This window comes from Cenococcum geophilum, assembly GCF_001692895.1.
Source record: "Cenococcum geophilum 1.58 unplaced genomic scaffold K441scaffold_24, whole genome shotgun sequence".
Classification (NCBI taxonomy): Eukaryota; Fungi; Ascomycota; class Dothideomycetes; order Gloniales; family Gloniaceae; genus Cenococcum; species Cenococcum geophilum.
In genome coordinates this window covers 744,098-761,191 of record NW_027137582.1, presented here as the reverse complement: position 1 = coordinate 761,191, position 17,094 = coordinate 744,098, and the positions used below count along the sequence as shown (strand labels likewise).

General features: G+C 48.1%; 7 protein-coding genes across 7 annotated transcripts; 3 read left to right on the top strand and 4 right to left on the bottom strand.

Moving 5' to 3' along the window:
- Positions 1–974: 974 nt before the first annotated feature.
- On the top strand, positions 975–1,500 carry K441DRAFT_126639 (uncharacterized protein). Its single transcript, XM_067640045.1, has one exon. It carries the CDS (start codon positions 1,106–1,108, stop codon positions 1,439–1,441), a length of 336 nt encoding a protein of 111 aa, XP_067503421.1. The 5' UTR covers positions 975–1,105; the 3' UTR covers positions 1,442–1,500.
- A 60-nt stretch (positions 1,501–1,560) lies between these two features.
- On the bottom strand, positions 1,561–3,054 carry K441DRAFT_677787 (uncharacterized protein; the record flags this gene model as incomplete). Its single annotated transcript, XM_067651100.1, has 3 exons — positions 1,561–2,433; positions 2,495–2,905; positions 2,953–3,054. The coding sequence occupies 3 exons, from the start codon at positions 3,052–3,054 to the stop codon at positions 1,561–1,563; spliced, it is 1,386 nt and encodes a 461-aa protein (XP_067503420.1).
- Positions 3,055–3,340: 286 nt separating this feature from the next.
- On the top strand, positions 3,341–5,614 carry K441DRAFT_126671 (Thioesterase/thiol ester dehydrase-isomerase). The gene is made up of 5 exons (XM_067640046.1): positions 3,341–4,070; positions 4,126–4,190; positions 4,250–4,546; positions 4,595–4,776; positions 4,842–5,614. Exons 1-5 carry the CDS (start codon positions 3,627–3,629, stop codon positions 5,420–5,422), a joined length of 1,569 nt encoding a protein of 522 aa, XP_067503419.1. The 5' UTR covers positions 3,341–3,626; the 3' UTR covers positions 5,423–5,614.
- K441DRAFT_660704 (uncharacterized protein) lies at positions 5,422–6,375 on the bottom strand. The gene is made up of 3 exons (XM_067648751.1): positions 6,320–6,375; positions 5,826–6,185; positions 5,422–5,766 (listed from the first exon to the last, which is right to left on the bottom strand). The coding sequence occupies exon 2, from the start codon at positions 6,086–6,088 to the stop codon at positions 5,864–5,866; it is 225 nt and encodes a 74-aa protein (XP_067503418.1). The 5' UTR covers positions 6,089–6,185; positions 6,320–6,375; the 3' UTR covers positions 5,422–5,766; positions 5,826–5,863.
- A 3,631-nt stretch (positions 6,376–10,006) lies between these two features.
- On the bottom strand, positions 10,007–12,008 carry K441DRAFT_660702 (mitochondrial carrier). Its single transcript, XM_067648750.1, has 8 exons — positions 11,477–12,008; positions 11,383–11,417; positions 11,257–11,330; positions 10,985–11,203; positions 10,740–10,928; positions 10,518–10,663; positions 10,351–10,462; positions 10,007–10,270 (listed from the first exon to the last, which is right to left on the bottom strand). The coding sequence occupies exons 1-8, from the start codon at positions 11,636–11,638 to the stop codon at positions 10,143–10,145; spliced, it is 1,065 nt and encodes a 354-aa protein (XP_067503417.1). The 5' UTR covers positions 11,639–12,008; the 3' UTR covers positions 10,007–10,142.
- Positions 12,009–12,998: 990 nt separating this feature from the next.
- Positions 12,999–14,293, bottom strand: K441DRAFT_660700 (uncharacterized protein). The gene is made up of 2 exons (XM_067648749.1): positions 13,878–14,293; positions 12,999–13,792 (listed from the first exon to the last, which is right to left on the bottom strand). The coding sequence occupies exons 1-2, from the start codon at positions 13,977–13,979 to the stop codon at positions 13,490–13,492; spliced, it is 405 nt and encodes a 134-aa protein (XP_067503416.1). The 5' UTR covers positions 13,980–14,293; the 3' UTR covers positions 12,999–13,489.
- Positions 14,294–14,656: 363 nt separating this feature from the next.
- On the top strand, positions 14,657–16,216 carry K441DRAFT_677783 (glutathione reductase-like protein; the record flags this gene model as incomplete). Its single annotated transcript, XM_067651099.1, has 4 exons — positions 14,657–14,802; positions 14,856–16,056; positions 16,123–16,152; positions 16,202–16,216. The coding sequence occupies 4 exons, from the start codon at positions 14,657–14,659 to the stop codon at positions 16,214–16,216; spliced, it is 1,392 nt and encodes a 463-aa protein (XP_067503415.1).
- Positions 16,217–17,094: the final 878 nt, after the last annotated feature.

Below are 17,094 nucleotides of genomic sequence, written 5' to 3'. Positions count from 1 at the left end.
CGACGTCAACAATGCTAATGTGGGCAGCTAGCTGCTGCCGTGCTCTTGCCTACGGCAATGTCACTTCTTCGGAGTATTGGCAAGTGGTGGCGCATGGCCAGCAGGGCTAGTTTTCCAGATCCGTCATCAAGCTCGCGGAATTACGCCTGACAACACCTAGGTAGCTCTCAATTGCAGCATGTACCGGCGTCCCCGCCCGGCAACGGCTATGGAAAGATAGAGAGCAGCTCGGCGCATTAGTTTCCGGCAAGTTTTTTGCCAACGCATGTAGGCATTGGTCATTGGCTGGTAACAAGCGCATATGACAAGTGGATGTGGAGAGAGAAAAAGAGAGAGAGAGTGAGAGCGCGCGACAGACAAGTGTCAGGGTGACAGCTTGGCTGCACAAATTCCCCGGAGCGCTCGCCACAAAATCCAGATCGATCTCCCGAGATTGGCCAAAATCTCCCAGCCGCCGCCCTGACCCATTGCGTTCGCACTGCCGTGTGCCCGGACCTCAACCTGCCCATATCCCTCTGCCCCAAGCCGGGCATCATCTACACATCCAAGCCCGTGCTTTCCTCTTATCAACTGTTATCTTATTATCCGCCGCGTTCTACATGTCTTACCATTTCATTTTGGAATTTTGCTACGTAACAAGAGACCACTCCCTTGGCAGTTGCAAAATGGGAGCATCGTGACCATGCATGTTCGCCTCGGCCAGCCTCAAGCTCAAACTCAACGGGCTTACCCTTCCCCAACCCCAGATGTTCAAAGGCGCAGGGCCGAGATAAACTCTCTATGGCGCAAGCAAAGCGTGTCGAGCCCCACCTCTGGTATCAACTGCGTGCCAAGTAGTATCTAGAAGCTGTTTTAACACCTAGTATTCTTAACGCTTGCTTGCATTTGATCACGTCAAATTTTGCGAGCTGAAAGAACGGCTCGGCACCACTACCTGGTCATTACCCCTTACGGTAGCTATTCCCATCACTTCCACCAGCCTCCCTCAAATTTCATCCTAAAGCTTGTCTCACGTATTGCAACCACTTAAAAAGGACGGATCGAGATTCGACAAGGTAAATAATCTTTTCGAGTTGTGCAAGGTACACCCCACTCAAGTCTACGAATGCCATCTCCCCTTTTACATTTCAACAAACAAACTCGGAGAGATAAGATGCAATGGTGGGGACGGACATTTCGTATTTTAGATCTACGATCCTTGAAAGCTAAAGCAAGATTTTGTAAATCGGCGACTTTTCTCGGGTATGCCAACCGCTTCAGGGACGTACCTTGGGGAGTCTTGAACAACGGTTCCCAAATCTTGCCGAATGATCTGGCCCAGCATTATTCCCCACAAGTCTTAAAATACGATCCATCCACGCCGGCAACCGGCCTAGAGCGGAGAGCTCTTTGTCGGATAAATGCATCATGCAGGTGGGAATACGACGCAGGAGAAATATAGAGCAACCCTAGGACGGCTACGATAGGTTTACGGTAGAGTTTGCATGTCTCATCAAACAGTCTCGTCAACTGTTGGGCGTAGGAATGTTTGATCGAACTTAAACCCTTAGGATGAGATCCTTAGACTCCGCATATCATGGAACCGTCCCCCAACCTCAACGTTGGTTCTGCGCTACCCTGCATCAAGTATTGGAACCGAGGGGACCGTGACTTGGCTACACGCTCCTCAAGTAAATCTTCACCTTTCCGCTTGTCTAGTTCAAGCAAGCCACTGTCGAAAGGTGAACATACAATCACATGATCCAAGGGCTCAAAACATTCGTTTACATCGCCGTAATCATCGTTAGTAATAGCACGTCCCTCCAATCCACCGAGGCATGTACTTTCTAAGAAACTCACGCTGAGCTCGTTGCCAACGTTGCTGTGCTGGAGGGTGCCCGCAGCAAGACCTTGGTTCCGTGACAAGCCTCCAGCATGGACACAATCGAAATCAACCTCGAGGTCTCCATGTCGTCGCATCTCTATGTTGGGTATCCGCGCATCCTCAACCGAAGCCATAAGCAGCTCCCCGTCCGAATCATTATCGGCGTAATCATCGACTGACTCGAAGACATCCCCAGATTCAAAATAAGGTTCGGAGCCACCCTCCAAACCCTGGGTGTTCTGTTCTAGAATTTCGTCCGATTTGATAGCACCGCTAACGCGGGCCCCTGGTTGCCATAGCGGTTTTAAGCGTCTAGCAGCGGAAGGATCAAATAACGTAGATTGAATGAAACCCCAGAGCTTAGCGGCCAGTAGTTGATTCATCATACGCACGTTTTTAAAAGTCCCGGGTGCGTTACTGGGGATGTCGGGACGGATGTTTGATTGGCGCAATCCGCGAGCAGCTAACTCCTCCATCTTGCATTTCAGCGAGAACGATCTGGTTTTCAAAAAAGAATGGCAAAGAGCACGGCTGATGATCGGGGTCAGACAGGCCCGCTGCGAGACTGCCTAATAAGTCACTGAAGTCAGTATGATACGAAGCCGTGAAGCTGATGAGTAGATTCTATACCGGAAGATAATCAGGACTCCATAAACTAGGCGCAATTTCTGCAAGCCTTGCACCGAAACTACTTGCTTTCACTTTCACACCAGAAGATATCTTCAACGGGTTTCTGCATATTGTCATCCGTACCGCCGCATCTAAAAGTTCCATGATTTGACCAAAGTTGAGTTCTGAGTGTTGCTCCACAGTCGAATCCACAGTCGAATTCACTTCGTGCAAGGCCGACTCTGCTAATCTCTTGCGTAGGCAGCTCGTCCGAGTCAAATCATTAGGGGTAAATATCGGCACCTCTTTTTTATCGCCTAGCTGAACAAAAGTGACCTTGGGAGGATCCGTTCGCCCGCTGAGAAGAATCACATCCCCAGGCCAGGAGCAAGGTTGAGGCAGCTCTTCCAAGCCCCATAGATACCAATGATCCTGTAATAAAGCAGTTTTGTTTCCTTTCCCTTCGCCTTCGTTCTCACGCTCGATAGGGCACCTAGCTCTTTTGCTCCTTGGCGCTTGTTTGGTCCTAGAAATCTCGATAGAAAGGCATACGGCCCGAAGCGCGCAAATAGGTACTCCATCTGGAGGCTTTACGTCTGCGAATGGTACGTCGGAAGATAACCGGTGACTTCGTTTTTCCTCTACGTCTAGATCTGTACGGGTATGAGATACTTTGAGCTGTACCCTACCACTTTTATACGAGGAATGCGTCGTATCTAGGTGATTAGTCGGCAATGACGCGTGAAGATGAAGCTGACTCCACAGCTATTCTCCCGGTTAGCAGCAGTAATGCTCCTCTAGGACCCAGGTATATACGTCAGCATTAGTTAGCGACCTGCTTAGAATCTCACTTTCCACTGTGCCCAACGGTTGCCCATCAATCTTGACCTGGATCACGAGATGAAGACCGCTCCCTCGGCAGACCCATGNAGACTTAGACGTGAGCAGATTCGCGACGTATTCAGATGAGTTCCATTGCAGATTAACTGAATCCTGTGACAATTCAGTAGTGGTAGAAGCAACGAGTCCAAGCCGTAGCTCGGCTTTGGGATAGCTTAGGACCAATTGTCCCAGCTCCACAGTTGTCGACATGTAGTCAACGACACTAACCTGATCGCATATTGCGACCTACTCTACAAATTGACTAGACAATATGATGATCGATGTATTATCTGGAACGATGTTCGTTAGAGAAAACCGCAAGGCTGACAAGCATCTTCGCCAAGCCCAACTTGGCGGAAACGTCATATCCCCAGAGTCTCCAAGCAACCCAGTAAACACCTTTTGTTTTTCCTCCAACCATGACCCCGCCTCAAGAGCAGCATGCGGGCGCTTGTGCACAATTTCGAAATGCTTCCGGCTCGAATTGACCACCGTTTCACCACGCTTTATTAGAAGCTTTCACTCAAGCACCCCGCGTCTAACGGATGGGGTTTTTCGCGCCTTGACTGAAGCAAGAGTACGAACACCATGGATAGAAGCATTCCGGAAGAAACAAGCAGAGGGCTCAGACCCCACGAAAGCTTCAGACAAACCTCAGGTACCGGCCGACCGCGACTTGACACCTAAGAGGATGTCAGACAGCTACCACAGTGTCGTGAGTGTCTTTCTAGCACACTTAAGCCCTGTAAAACTGACAGATCCAGTGATAGATCTTACCACTTGCTCAAGATCCATGGCTACTAGATACTTATACCAACTCGTCAGGGCATATAAGGTGCACTCAGTCTACTCACCGGGGGTCTGAATACAAGTCAGCAAACTGATTTTGAGCAGGCTTGGTACCATTTTTATGGACCTTGATGCTCTATCTGGGGTAATCGCATACAAACATACTGACGACGCCGTCACGACCGTTACTGCTGCGTGTGACAGGATCACAATCATCCATCCATTAACGGAGATATGCGACTTAGAACTGAGTGGACAAGTAACCTACGCTACAGGGAGGAGCAGTATGGAAATATCATTACAAGTAGCAAAGGCCCCTAAAGATGGAGGGAAGGTCAAAAATGAGGATGTGCTCATTAACTGCACATTTACCATGGTCTCGCTGGATCCGGGCACCAAAAGGTAGTTATTGCCTTGCTACTTCCCAAATAAGATATCTAACGCTCCTAGACCGGTCCCTATAAACCCAGTAATAGCCGAGACACCAGAGGAGAAGAAGCTTTTCACACGGGGTGAACAGAATTCGAAACGTAGAAAGCAGTTAACTCAGACTTCCCTCATCAAACACACGCCAAACGATTTAGAAAGCGACCTAATACATGCTTACTGGCAAAAGCAAATCCAATATCATGGTATGGCCGATCCTGATACTCGTAGCGTTAGCCTCTGGACTTCTCCTAATGGTTGCTTTTACTAGACTCCACCGATCCACTCAGAAAGCCAGACAATGTCCATTTCATGGACACCACCAGACTTCAGACGGCAGCCATAATGCAGCCGCAGTTCCGCAATAGACACCACTTTATGATATTTGGCGGCTTCTTGCTAAAGCAAACTTTCGAACTGGCCTTCTGCTGCGCAGCATCCTTCGCCCATACGCGTCCCACATTCGTCTCTCTCGATCCTAGCACGTTCCAAAACCCAGTGCCTGTCGGCAGTGTTCTTTATCTTACCGCCACCGTCGTCTATACCGATCCGCCGCTTATCGCAGCGCCCGGGGAAACACCCGACACCAACAGCAAATATACTAGAGTCCAGGTACGAGTGGATTCAAAGGTGAGGAATGTGGAGCATGGAGAGACGAAACCGACTGGGCAGTTTAACTACACTTTCAACGTCGATAGAGATATCAGGGTCATGCCGCGCACATACCAGGAGTTTATGATGTACATTGACGCCCGGCGTCGTGTCGAGCAGGTTTCTGCGTCTGTTGACTCTGGGGAAGCAGCATCGGGTGAGCAGCTGTCTCCCAGAGCCCAAGAGAGTGTCACGGAATGATGCTACTAAATTGATGGTAAAAACAACAATGTCTGTATGTATATAGAATGAAGCGGAGCAACGCTATTCTAAGGTATATATGAGCAGTGTAATGTGCGCTTGGCTATATATCAATCTTCTTGAAATCCGAGACGTATTCGAAAGACGCCAAGTAACCCCCTACGCTTTAACGCTAGAAGTGCAGTGCTGTCAAATGGTTCGAGTAACAACGTATTCGCCGGAAAGTAACGAAGGATTATGCCAAATATAACGCCGAGGGTGCGCCGGGATCCTTTTTACTAACCGTATACCCAGCCGTAACTCCGTCCAATCCGGCGATAACAATTTGCAAAGAAATGTTGGAACTATTGAAGGAAATCAGCACCGCAATATACCAATTACCCGTTGCACCGCATGCACTTACATGCAATTCCCAAGCAGAGCACAATTTAAGAGAAATGTTCATAGCTCGTCTAGCTCAAACTCGAGCGCAACGTCCTCGGAGCAGTCGGAGCAGTAGTAATTCGAGAAACCACCGCAAGTAACCTGCATATTCTTGCACATGTCGATGCTCCAGGCGTCATACGAATAGCCGCTCAGCAGCCGGTTGTGGCACACCTCGATGCTGTTGGCCCAGATGTAGTAATCGTGGTTACAGTAGTACCAGGAATAGGTATAGCTGCACATGTTGGGTGGCTTGGTGCTGCTGTCGAGGCTTCTAGGAGGGAGAGTATCTGCAATTTGGCGGAGAGGAGATTGCTGGTTTGCGAGGCTGCTTATATGCCTGTGTCTCATTGTCAGCAAGACGTCCTAATGTGAAAAACTTCGTCTGTTCCGGTCATTCGCGGACGGCTGAACGGCAGTGTGGGCAAACTTTTCCAGAAGGCATCCAGGACGTGGGTGCTTGAACTGACTCACCACAAAATTCACAGAAAAGCAACACCCGTGAGAGAGCGACTGCGTCAAACAAAAAAAGGAATTGGGTCGCAAGTGTCAGGAAATAAATGTTGCCTTTTTTTTGGTCTGCCTCTTCCTGCCCTCTCGTATATATCTTAGACCCCGTCTTTCATTGTTTCCAAAATAAAAGACATTTGTGGCTGTGGAGCGGACATGGAGCGGTATTTATATCTCCATTGTCCAGACCCTCCACCCCCGAGACCGCTGCAAGTGATAGGTTCTATTATGGCAGCAGAGAGGCGGTCCAGCCGCTGCAATGATCATCAGCCCATTGCTAGCGTCGCCGAATTCAGCCGTCTTAGTTCTTTGCCCTCATTGAGTAATATTACATGAGCTACCGAACCTGGTCCCAGCACGATGCAGCTTGTCGCAAAGATAAGCAATACGCCCATCAGCCCGAAAATCGTGCAAATCGCTCCCTTGAGGGTTGAAATAGTACAGCTTCGTCCCACGACTCCGAAGACGGAGCCCGAATGCAGGGACTCGCTAGCCCAGGATTGAGGAAGCACCAGCAAGGCGGTCAACGACTTAGCGTTAATATAGTTACCGGGGCACCAGGGCCACGAAATATGGTCAGCCGGTCAGACAAGACACATAAATGGTGGCCCGATACCTTCGTCCTGTTGATAAGCCGGGCTGATCCCCTCTCGGTCTTTCACGAAGAGCCTTTCGCGCTGAAGCCTGGAGGCATATCTTCAGCTCTGGCATGGGTGTCAGTGCGATGCCTGCTCAGCCAGTCCATTGTCGTCCCTCGAATAAACCCCCAGTATCTGCCAGGCCGATCTTTCTGCCGAATGAATTGACTAGGCCCACTGTTCTGTTTCCCGATTTGAGCGCTCTACTTGAGCTCTCAGCATCCCGCATCCCGCAGCTTGTTAGGCGCGATTTTAGACCGTCGAAAGAAATGACTTTCCGACGTTCTGCCCGCCACGTCGAGATCACATATTCGTCGTCAGCCTTGCATTGCTTTCTCTGATGAAGAGCTGTCAAATGCTGTCAGGCCTAACTACGGATGCAACTGCAGGCATGGTTGTCTCTTCGAGTTGAAACGGCATCCTATCGCTCTCCGAGCAACGGGAATCGATTGATACTGCAACCCAAAGACATATCACAATATCATCTATGGCTGCTGCTATTCAGAGCCTGTCGGGACTCTCGGAAAGGCTGAGAGTCATTCGCCTGAAACGTTGAGCCATATAATAACTAGTTGAAGGCCTTTCTTTTATTTTGTTGATCATCTCCAGGCTGATGACGCCAATCACGACAATGACTGGCTTCGTCTTGAACAGCTGCAAAATTAGCGCTCCTTCCTTCCCGCACAGGATTTGCAGATCACGAAAATACTACAATATGGTGTGGGATGCACTCTTGAACAAGAGTCAACGAGGGTCCGGCCGGGCGGGTTGCCGACTCCGGTTCAACACCATGCCAAGACTCTACGTTTCCCCGACCACTCCCGGAATTAGAGCTCCGCTCGCATTAGGAGCTATTTGAGCAGAATATAACGGAATGCTATTTGTCACGCGGGGACGCAGGTGTATGATGTGTGAGGTGGGCTTGTCAAGGATGAGAATATATACAACAAGCGAAGCTACCACGTGATCTCAGGAAGCTCCTGTGGATGTCCACGTACCCCCCCTACCAACACTATTTAAGCTTTCTAGCTAGACTTGAAAGTCTCCAGACTGCTCCAGAATGCTAGCAAGTTCAAGCATCGGTCCACATACAACACTTGGACAGGCAGACTCGCTGGGCGTCCACCGGTCTACCTCACAAATCAGACCTCCGTGGATCGTTTGTGTGGGCATACTGCTCCTTATCCAAACGAAGTCTCGACCGAGGGTCTAAGAGCTTATGGTCCTAGCTTTGGTGGTACTTGAATGTTTTAAAGGCCAACTTTTGTGTCTTTTTGTATACGATAACTTAGATATTCTAGTTATGATACATTTGTTTAACGTAATGGATTCTTTAAGTATTTGTCTCCTTAGATATTATAGCCCTATATTTATAATACTAAGGGGGGAGATGTAGCGTCGCAAAAGGTGACCCTAAATTCTCAAATGCGTCTAAATTTTGTGATTTTGGTAGATTTTAGGGTATGTTCGGTTGCAACTCCAGAACCAATCTGGAGGTCAAATCTGAATCTGATGCGATCGTTCAGTGATTCTGACGACTTTTCAATTTAGAGCTCCTCCAGATCGGCAGTCGCGTCAAATTTGCACGCTTTGCCGTATGAGGTAGTTGTTCTGGAGCTCTTGGCACCAGAATATTCTGGAGGCCTTGACCTCTATCTCCAGATTCAGAATCAATCTGGAGCTCTACGCGACGACGCCTTTGTCAAATATGGCGACTCCACCTGCGTACACGATTCTCACACAGCACCTGTACGTTATATATGATGTCCTTCTTACTCTCATAATTAGATTCTTCCTGCGCACGCGCGGCGAGCCGGGCGTGATACGGGTGACGGGGTAGAGGGCCTCAATCGACTTGATTGACGATTAGCAAGAGTAGGAGACTCCATTGTATTACAACACTAAGGGAGGAAGTCGCGATAGAGGCCTAAGGGCAGAGGTGGGCGCAAAGGTGGGCTCAAAGGTGGGCTCAAAAATTGATTAATGATTTGCAGCCTCTTCTGGAGCCTCTTCTGGAGCCTCCTCTGGAGCCTCTTCTGGAGCCTCCTCTGGAGCCTTACCGAACAATCAACTCAATTACAGACCAAACGAAGCCATCAATTAGACGCCACCAGTACCTTACTAATTGACGCCAAAGGATGCACGGATCAAGACAATTCTGATCTGGAGGCAATTTGCAACCGAACATACCCTTTAGACAGATGTTGGCCACAACGCAACGGACTGCCCATGTCTAACTTTTTATAAAAGATCGCTACAATGCTGTTGTCGGATGTATTAGATAGAGAAGCTAAAGAGCTCCCACCTCGTAGTTTTTTAATAATAATTAGACGTTAAATAAGGGAGGAGATACGGCAGTGAAAAAGGTAAGTTTTGGGTGTATTTTGGGCTTGGGTCTTGGGTACTACCAAAGCTAGGACCCTAAGCCTCAGACTCTCGGTGGAAAATTCGTTTGGATAAGAAGCAGTATGCCCACACAGACGACCCATGGAGGGTCTGATTTATGAGATAACCATTGGTGCGACCCACAACTACTTGACGCTAAAAAAGACACAAATTATTACACTGATCAAACTCTCCTAGCTGCGCTAAAAAGAAGACTGCCATATACAGCTCTATCAAATAAAAGAACCAGGAATTCAAATCATTATTTAACATTTGCAGACAATCCAGGACTGAAGTTAAAATAAGCTTTCATCAAGTGATGCCTCGTGCCATATCTCTCCACGTGGAATATGCAAAACAGTACTGCTACCACGAATATCTGGAGAAATACGTTCTGGGCTGGCAGTGCAAAATCAGTGGCAATAAAAGATAGTATTTGTCGTATGATAACGGAGTCGTGGAATGTTTTGCCAATCATGGCTGCGCTGAGAATCCAAAACGGTAAAACTAACGCTACTCTGCAGTTGAGGGAATAGTAAAGGATCATGGGGTTTGACGCAGTCTCTGTAGTCTTTTCGAATGGCGCCTACAGCTGATCTTAGGAGTAGCATGAAATCCTACTATCCATTCGGTTTGCTGGGGCCTGCGAGTTTCAAGAACTGCGAATCCTGTTTGATGCTTTACGTAATGGAGAAGCTAGAATACAAAATCGGCGTCCCAAAACGCCACGCCAATGCCAAGATACGTGCGCCAAGAGAAGCTCCCTAAGTCGAAGCTGCGCGGAAAGGGTTCTCATCGACTTCCAACCGGTTGATGCGTTTCTTCGTAAATTCAAAGGCTGAGAAGAAAATAGCATTGACGACACAAGACCGGCTCATTGAGACGCTAAGACCTATGCGCAAGGTCAGCTCTGCGTTCATCATTGAGAGGTCTAGAATTCTTAGCGGTCAATGATTAAAATGAAAGACCTACCTCGATACATTCGTGGATTGAAGAACTGGATCTTTGGCTTCTTCGTCCGGTCTTTGTGGCTTGTCAAGCAGTTCCTCTGATAAATACTTTTTGCAGAATCGATGGGATATATCTAGAGCCACATGTTAGTGTCACAGGAGTGTAGAGACGAGACAATGCGAACATACACAGGCCCAACTGACAAGCCCACAAAGACCACCTGCAACGACAACAGCCAAAGGGGTTGTTGGGGAATTCCCCCGAGCATTTGCTAGGAGCTGCTTAGCACTTTCGTATGTAATGAAATAAATTCCTGTCCCAATCGTATCACGTACTACGGCCAGGTCAGCTTCCATACTGAATCTACCAAGTACGGCGGTTCTAAGAACAAAACCAAGTGGAGCACTCACACATATGCAAATGAAATCCAGAGTAAAGACCCTTAAAACCTCTATGCCGTACGAGATTTTGTGCCGTCCTGAATGTCCCCAGATTATTGTAGCTTCGTCGCAAAGTCTCGTCAGCGGTCGAGTCCGATTTGGTCCTCTCCGCTATCAAAACTGATATTTGCGCACTAAGTTTTGTCAATTCAAAGGGGCCTGCCAAAAGAAGAGGTCAGCTGTTGCGTTTTCCAACAATTCATCCTACTACTCACAAGCAATTGCAGTGATGACAGCCCCTGCCGTTGCACCGGCTGCGCCGAAACACGTAACAGTTGATAATGTTGGGAGCGCGCCCTTGGTGTTTGCAATAACTAGGGGGGAGCTGCCAGTGGCCTTGTGAATCCAATCATCGTAGGTGTGTTTCGATTTCTGGTAGATGGAAAAGGATACCGTCCGGACCAAGGTAATGCTTGCCAGAGGTGACCAGACACCTGGGTGAAGCTATTAGCAAAAGTTCTGAGGCATCGAAGGATAATAAACCCACCGCGCCAGAAACCATGAACTCCTTCGGTTTTGTAAGTGTATCGTACACAGTCTGTAAAGGACTGGAATTTGTATCTGGACTGTGGCTGAGCATCAAACTCGATCGAATTGAGTTCCCTATACTTACGCTTGCATTCGCGTTTTCACAGAGTCCAATGGATACTAAAGGACAGTTAGCCTCTCCCTAGCTTCATCCTCTTTTTATCTCTCATGTGACGTACAGCGACCAATGTGGATAGTAGACTGCTAGAACTCGCAGCAACTTCTGTTCGATATCTCTTCGTCCATCGCTTTGCTTGTTCACTCATCAAAACAGCCCTGGAGATTGGCAGTATCCCCCGCTGCTGTGGAATAGCACGGCGGTCATCGTTTGGCTCGGGCATACTGGCTATCGCTAGCTGTTGAAGACGTGAGTCCTCAAGGCAATCGCGATAAGGCCAGTAGCCAAATGTGCTCCATCAAGTCCGCCTTCAGTCCTTTTTGGTCAATCCTGTCGGCGTCGTCTCGAGACGTTGATGAAGGGACCCTGAGGGGTTGGTGGGTAGATCAGGAGAGAGGGTGGGCGAGCGTGGTTGTAGGAGATTGGAGGTGCAGCGTGATGATGGAATTGGTGGGGTCTGCAGCTTCTGTGTAACAAACACGGGAAGGCCTTCAAGTGGCTTAGTATGCGTGCACGGCGTGGTAGGTTTGCTTCTTCATCAGCGCAACTAGAAGCGATCTTCATAAAAGCATTTGGCGTTTAACAAGTCGTTCAGACTGGCATCGATGTGCAGTCAATCACTTGATCATTGCTGGATCACGCCTGTACTTTTCGGCGCCGCTGCCCGCCGCCTACCGAGGTCACCAAAGACCCGCCAGATAGCTTTGAGGAACGCGACAGTGAGCTCTTCTTCTTCATTTTCACCATTGCGACAGATCCACAATGCGGGGAACCCCAGCGCCTGCGTGAGGTGGCATGTGAACGGGCGGCAGCCACACCATGGATGTATGACGACGTTTTGATAGGTCTGCAAGATCCTGCGAGCTGCACAGGTACGTACATATGCCCCCCCATGAGGAGGCTGAGGGAGACAAATACATATGTTCTTTTATATATTCTTTACTCTCGAGCGTGACAGTGGAATTGAAAGGCTCCAGATCGATAACATCCATTGATAATCGTCTGATATCCATCTGCTTACTGCAATGGGTACCATGTTGCTCGGCACGAGTTGCTGTATCCTCCGCGCGTCTGTTCTCTCCCAGGATTAAAGTTGGTAATAATTCGCAAGGAACTTGTAAGCAGTTAGTCCATCCTTGACACCTCAGCAAACTCGCGGATAAGTTAAATCTCAGACCCTAATTTCTCAATAGTAATACCCTACTAAACGAGAATGCTCCCTCTTTTGATCAAGTTTTGTAATACATGATCCTGCAATGAATAAGTCTTATCATTTCCCTTGGCTACATATCGTTCAGTTTCAACATTGCGAACCCCGTCAACAGGTTCTCTAGGCCGTTGACTGTCAGCATGTGGCTACAAGGGTGCGTTGGACGGTATTCCGGTCAGAACGGAGAAATGCTGACTGCCGCAAGCCCTTGCCATGGCACCATAGTGGCGCCATTGGGATGTTTATAGTCGGGACGAGATACTGGGCTACAAAACCACTGCTAATTGTGGATCTGAGATTTAATTCCTAAAGGGCTTGAAGATTTTGAGCGTCATCTAGCTAGGAAGAAACGAGCAGCTCCCAATAGGGATAGAGCGGAGCGAGGTTCAAGCTTCGATACTCTAGGTGAAACACCTGAATGCTTTGAAGTAGTTTGGATAGTCTAAAATTCTAGTTGCTAAAATTTGCCTTTGAAACCTAGGAAATGTAAGTAGTAAAGCTTTATTGTCAACGATGCAATTGTGCCTCTTTTACGCCTCCTTGAGGGAGCAGTATATACACGACAAAATAACATGATGTATTATAATTGCATAGAAAACTCTCTCAAATGCCTACCATTCTTAGGATACGCATAGCTCAAATTTTCGCAGCATTTTGGATCAAACCATATTCACCTATGCGAATAAATCAGAAGAGTTCAATTCACGCTTTCACGTTTTCCCGTCCAAGTACGTCATCCGGAAGCGCCGGACCATAGTTGAACATGATTTGCATCCCCTCAGCGGAAAGCCTAGGCAACGTGGCCTTCTTTGGGCTCTATTCTCTTGGGAGAGAGCTTGCTACCTCCTCTTGAAGCCTTGCAAATCAATCCTTGCCCATTGCTCTCCTTAATTTATCCTCTTCGGCCGACCTCTGTATGTCGGCCTCCGCGGAGTCCGTAGCCTTCACAATCTTCTTATCCCCCAATAACGCCTCCCTAAGCACGCCTTTATCGTCCAATTTCTCCATCTGTCCATGCCGCCGTCGGGACTCATTATGCCAGCTAATCTGCCCGCCATCAGCTTCACGGTGCCTCTGCGCATTAAGTTTAGCAGCGCGGATGGAGGTGCGGGAGTAGACGAAGAGGAGAGCGGCCATTGTTAAAGCAGCAAAGGGCGCTACAACTGTCTATTAAGTGATTGATCTGTTAGTAAAGGTTTAATTGGAATTTCAACTGGAATGAGGAGAGCAATAGTATAGACAGACGCCTTACCCGTCCATTGATAGGTCCTTTCCTTCGGTATTGTGGAGAGGTTGGTTTTGAGATTTCGGAGATGCCGTCGGGAGAGCGCGGTACAGAGAGGCGGCCACCCATTTCGGGTGATTTGGAAGCCGTCAGAGCGGAAAGTATCGGTGAGGTTTTCGTCTGGTGCTGAAGCTAATGTTGTGGGCTGCAATGGATCTACGTCACTCGACGGCAAGATGGGGAGATGCGACCAGGCATCACGGCACAGCTTGTACTGGTGCGGGTTCCGCCTTAGAGGATATGGAATCTCCAAATATTGATTAGCCACAGAAGTCCCTCGCAAGGCTGAGAAAGTATGAGGTAACATGCTCGGGATGTTTTGGAACTGTTCCTGCAGGTGTAAAGCACGGACGGCAAAATGATTCCGTCATCACCGGCGTCGAAATCTCACCAATAGGTGACGGGTTGAAAAAACTCCTGTCGTTGTTGCTGCTGCGCCTTGCTTTAATTCTGAGATGTGATTTGGAATCGATCTCTTACCATTCTCTCGTTCTTAGCTGCTACCGATAACTGTCATTTGTAGACTAGGACCAGCATCCTCCGTCATTTGAAAGGGACCCTCTTTGGGTCTTGCGTCATTAGTGTACTTTTTTGGTTTATGGCTGCCTCCTATGAACAACTCTCACTTTAAAGTCTCTGGCGTCTCCCACTTCGTCAGTCTCCATCTTTCTGCACGCGCCTCTCCAAAGCTGGCTTCTACTCGTCTTGCCGTCTTCACTCGTCAATTCTCATTACCCCCACCCACAATGGCACCAATACAAAAAGAGTGTGATTACTTGGTTATTGGATGCGGCAGTGGTGGCATTGCTTCTGCACGGCGAGCTGCCAAATATGGCGCCAAAGTCATTGCAGTGGAGAGCAAGAGATTGGGGGGCACTTGTGTCAATGTCGGGTAGGTCGGATCTAAACTGCTGTGATTCTATCGAGACACTCAACTATCCTTAGTTGTGTACCAAAGAAGGTTACCTGGAATGCTGCGGCGATCTCGGAGACTTTCAAAGATGCTAAAGCCTACGGCTTCTCTGTAGGAGAAACTCCCTCATTTGACTGGCCATATTTCAAGAAGAAACGAGATGCGTACGTCAAACGCTTGAACGGAATATATGCGAATAATCTCGGGAAGGATAAGATTGACCAAATTCAAGGATGGGCCACTTTCTTGAGCAAGCGGGAAGTTGAAGTTAAGCTGGATGATGGAACAGCGCAAGTCATCAAGGCTAAGAATATTCTCGTAGCCACCGGAGGCTATCCTACCATACCCAACATTCCTGGGAGGGAATTTTGCATCGACAGTGATGGCTTTTTTGACCTTGAAGATCGGCCCAAGAAAATTGCCGTAAGCGGTGCCGGCTACATCGGCGTAGAAATGTCGGGCATGCTACATGCTCTTGGAACCGAGGTCCATTTCTTTATTCGTGGAAACACACTATTGCGGACTTTCGACTCCATGATCCAAGACAAGGTCACTGCAGAATACGAGAGGCAAGGCATTCAACTTCATAAAGGTTCTCAAATCACCAAAGTTGATGACCTGGGCAATGGTATCAAGAGGGTGCATTACAAAGAAGGGGATAAGGAGAGCACAATCGAGGTTGACTGCGTGCTCTGGGCTGTTGGGCGCAAACCTATGATTGAGGGTCTGAAAATTGATAACCTCGGCATCAAACTTAACGAGAAGGGGCATATCATCGTTGATGAATACCAGAACACTAATGTAGAAAACATATACGCTTTGGGCGACGTCTGTGACCGCGGGTTCGAACTGACTCCTGTAGCTATTGCAGCCGGGCGCCGTCTCAGTGACCGACTTTTTGGGGGACAGAAGGATGCACATCTCGAATACAGCAATATTCCTTCCGTTGTCTTTGCCCATCCGGAAATAGGAAGTGTCGGCTTAACCGAGCCAGCTGCTAGAGAGAAGTACGGAGATACCGTCAAGGTGTACAAGACCGAGTTTACAGCAATGTACTATGCCATGATGGATCAGGAAAACAAGGGTCCCACAGCTTACAAGATCGTTTGTGAAGGTCCAAATATGAGAGTTGTTGGGCTGCATATTATGGGAGTTGGTAGTAGTGAGATTTTGCAAGGCTTCGCTGTTGCAGTTAGGATGGGAGCAACAAAGGCTGACTTTGATCGGTGTGTTGTAAGTGTGATCTTCCGTGATCTACCAGGATCGGACCAAAGCTGATTGCCTTACTTGCTTTTGCAGGCCATCCACCCCGTCTCAGCTGAAGAGCTTGTAAGTTTTGTGAAGAATTAGTCTACCATACTTTCTGACGGATTTCCAGGTAACCATGACATGAGTAATTCTGCAGACAGTGAACCCGGATAGACCCATTATATGAGTCCTAGCCTCGGTGCAAACCGTTATTTCCAAGGTTATAGATCATATACACGAGCTTCGTTTGCCTTAGTCTGTGAGCAGTAATCAAGGCAAACGAACTGAGATTTCTTTCTAAATATTCCTTTTCGAAAAATTCGCATCTTTGCCAATACTTTACGCAATCCATTGTCATTTGTGCCTTTGCTAACAGCCACTCATATAAGGCTAATGGATTTTAAACCCAGCAACTCGCCCACTGCACTTGGATTGTCTTCCTCAAGGCTTTAGCATAGGTTCAAGAAGCGTTATTGCGCAGGCTGTACGCCTGGATTCCTAGATGATGTAAAGTCAATCGGTTATACTAGGTTAGGTTTAGCCGGCTCAAAATACCACGCTTTCATGCCTTTCGACGAAAGAAATCAGGGCAAATGGGCATCATCTTTACCCTTTACATTAAACCACCTCATTAAAAGTGCCCCAACTGACGTCAACATAGTTGACAAGGATATCGAGTCTGGGAATGGAGACATTGGAACTGAATTCAATCACCGAGCCTATCCATGTCTCCCCAGTTGGCCCGCACCCCCGCAACAGTCGCTGTTCATCAAGAGTGTATAAAACCAAGCAAAAGACAGTGGAAGAGATTCGTTTCGATTTGAACTGACGGCCTGGAGTGGGGAGAAACCACCATCTCTGAATACAGATGGTGTTGTGTGGCAAGTACTCTCTTCTGCTGGAGGCCTCACATCGAAGAATGAGTGTTTGGAGAGCGTGCTTCCATAAAAGTCGGGGTTTGGATATAGTTCATAGATGTTAGGGCAGGTTCCATCTTGCTTCTCCGCGTTAATCAATAGCTTT

What these genes read in the sequence shown, in the direction of transcription:
- K441DRAFT_660700 (XM_067648749.1), bottom strand. Translation starts at nt 13,979, where the DNA reads ATGGGTGGCCGCCTCTCTGTACCGCGCTCTCCCGACGGCATCTCCGAA. An exon ending in AAGGACCTATCAATGGACGG is followed by an intron (nt 13,793 to 13,877) that starts GTAAGGCGTCTG and finishes ATCACTTAATAG; the next exon opens with ACAGTTGTAGCGCCCTTTGC.
- K441DRAFT_126671 (XM_067640046.1), top strand. Translation starts at nt 3,627, where the DNA reads ATGATGATCGATGTATTATCTGGAACGATGTTCGTTAGAGAAAACCGC. An exon ending in CTGGATCCGGGCACCAAAAG is followed by an intron (nt 4,547 to 4,594) that starts GTAGTTATTGCC and finishes TAACGCTCCTAG; the next exon opens with ACCGGTCCCTATAAACCCAG. An exon ending in AAAGCAAATCCAATATCATG is followed by an intron (nt 4,777 to 4,841) that starts GTATGGCCGATC and finishes TGCTTTTACTAG; the next exon opens with ACTCCACCGATCCACTCAGA.
- K441DRAFT_126639 (XM_067640045.1), top strand. Translation starts at nt 1,106, where the DNA reads ATGCCATCTCCCCTTTTACATTTCAACAAACAAACTCGGAGAGATAAG.
- K441DRAFT_660702 (XM_067648750.1), bottom strand. Translation starts at nt 11,638, where the DNA reads ATGCCCGAGCCAAACGATGACCGCCGTGCTATTCCACAGCAGCGGGGG. An exon ending in TACTATCCACATTGGTCGCT is followed by an intron (nt 11,418 to 11,476) that starts GTACGTCACATG and finishes ACTGTCCTTTAG; the next exon opens with TATCCATTGGACTCTGTGAA. An exon ending in TGTCATCACTGCAATTGCTT is followed by an intron (nt 10,929 to 10,984) that starts GTGAGTAGTAGG and finishes TTCTTTTGGCAG; the next exon opens with GCCCCTTTGAATTGACAAAA.
- K441DRAFT_660704 (XM_067648751.1), bottom strand. Translation starts at nt 6,088, where the DNA reads ATGTGCAGCTATACCTATTCCTGGTACTACTGTAACCACGATTACTAC.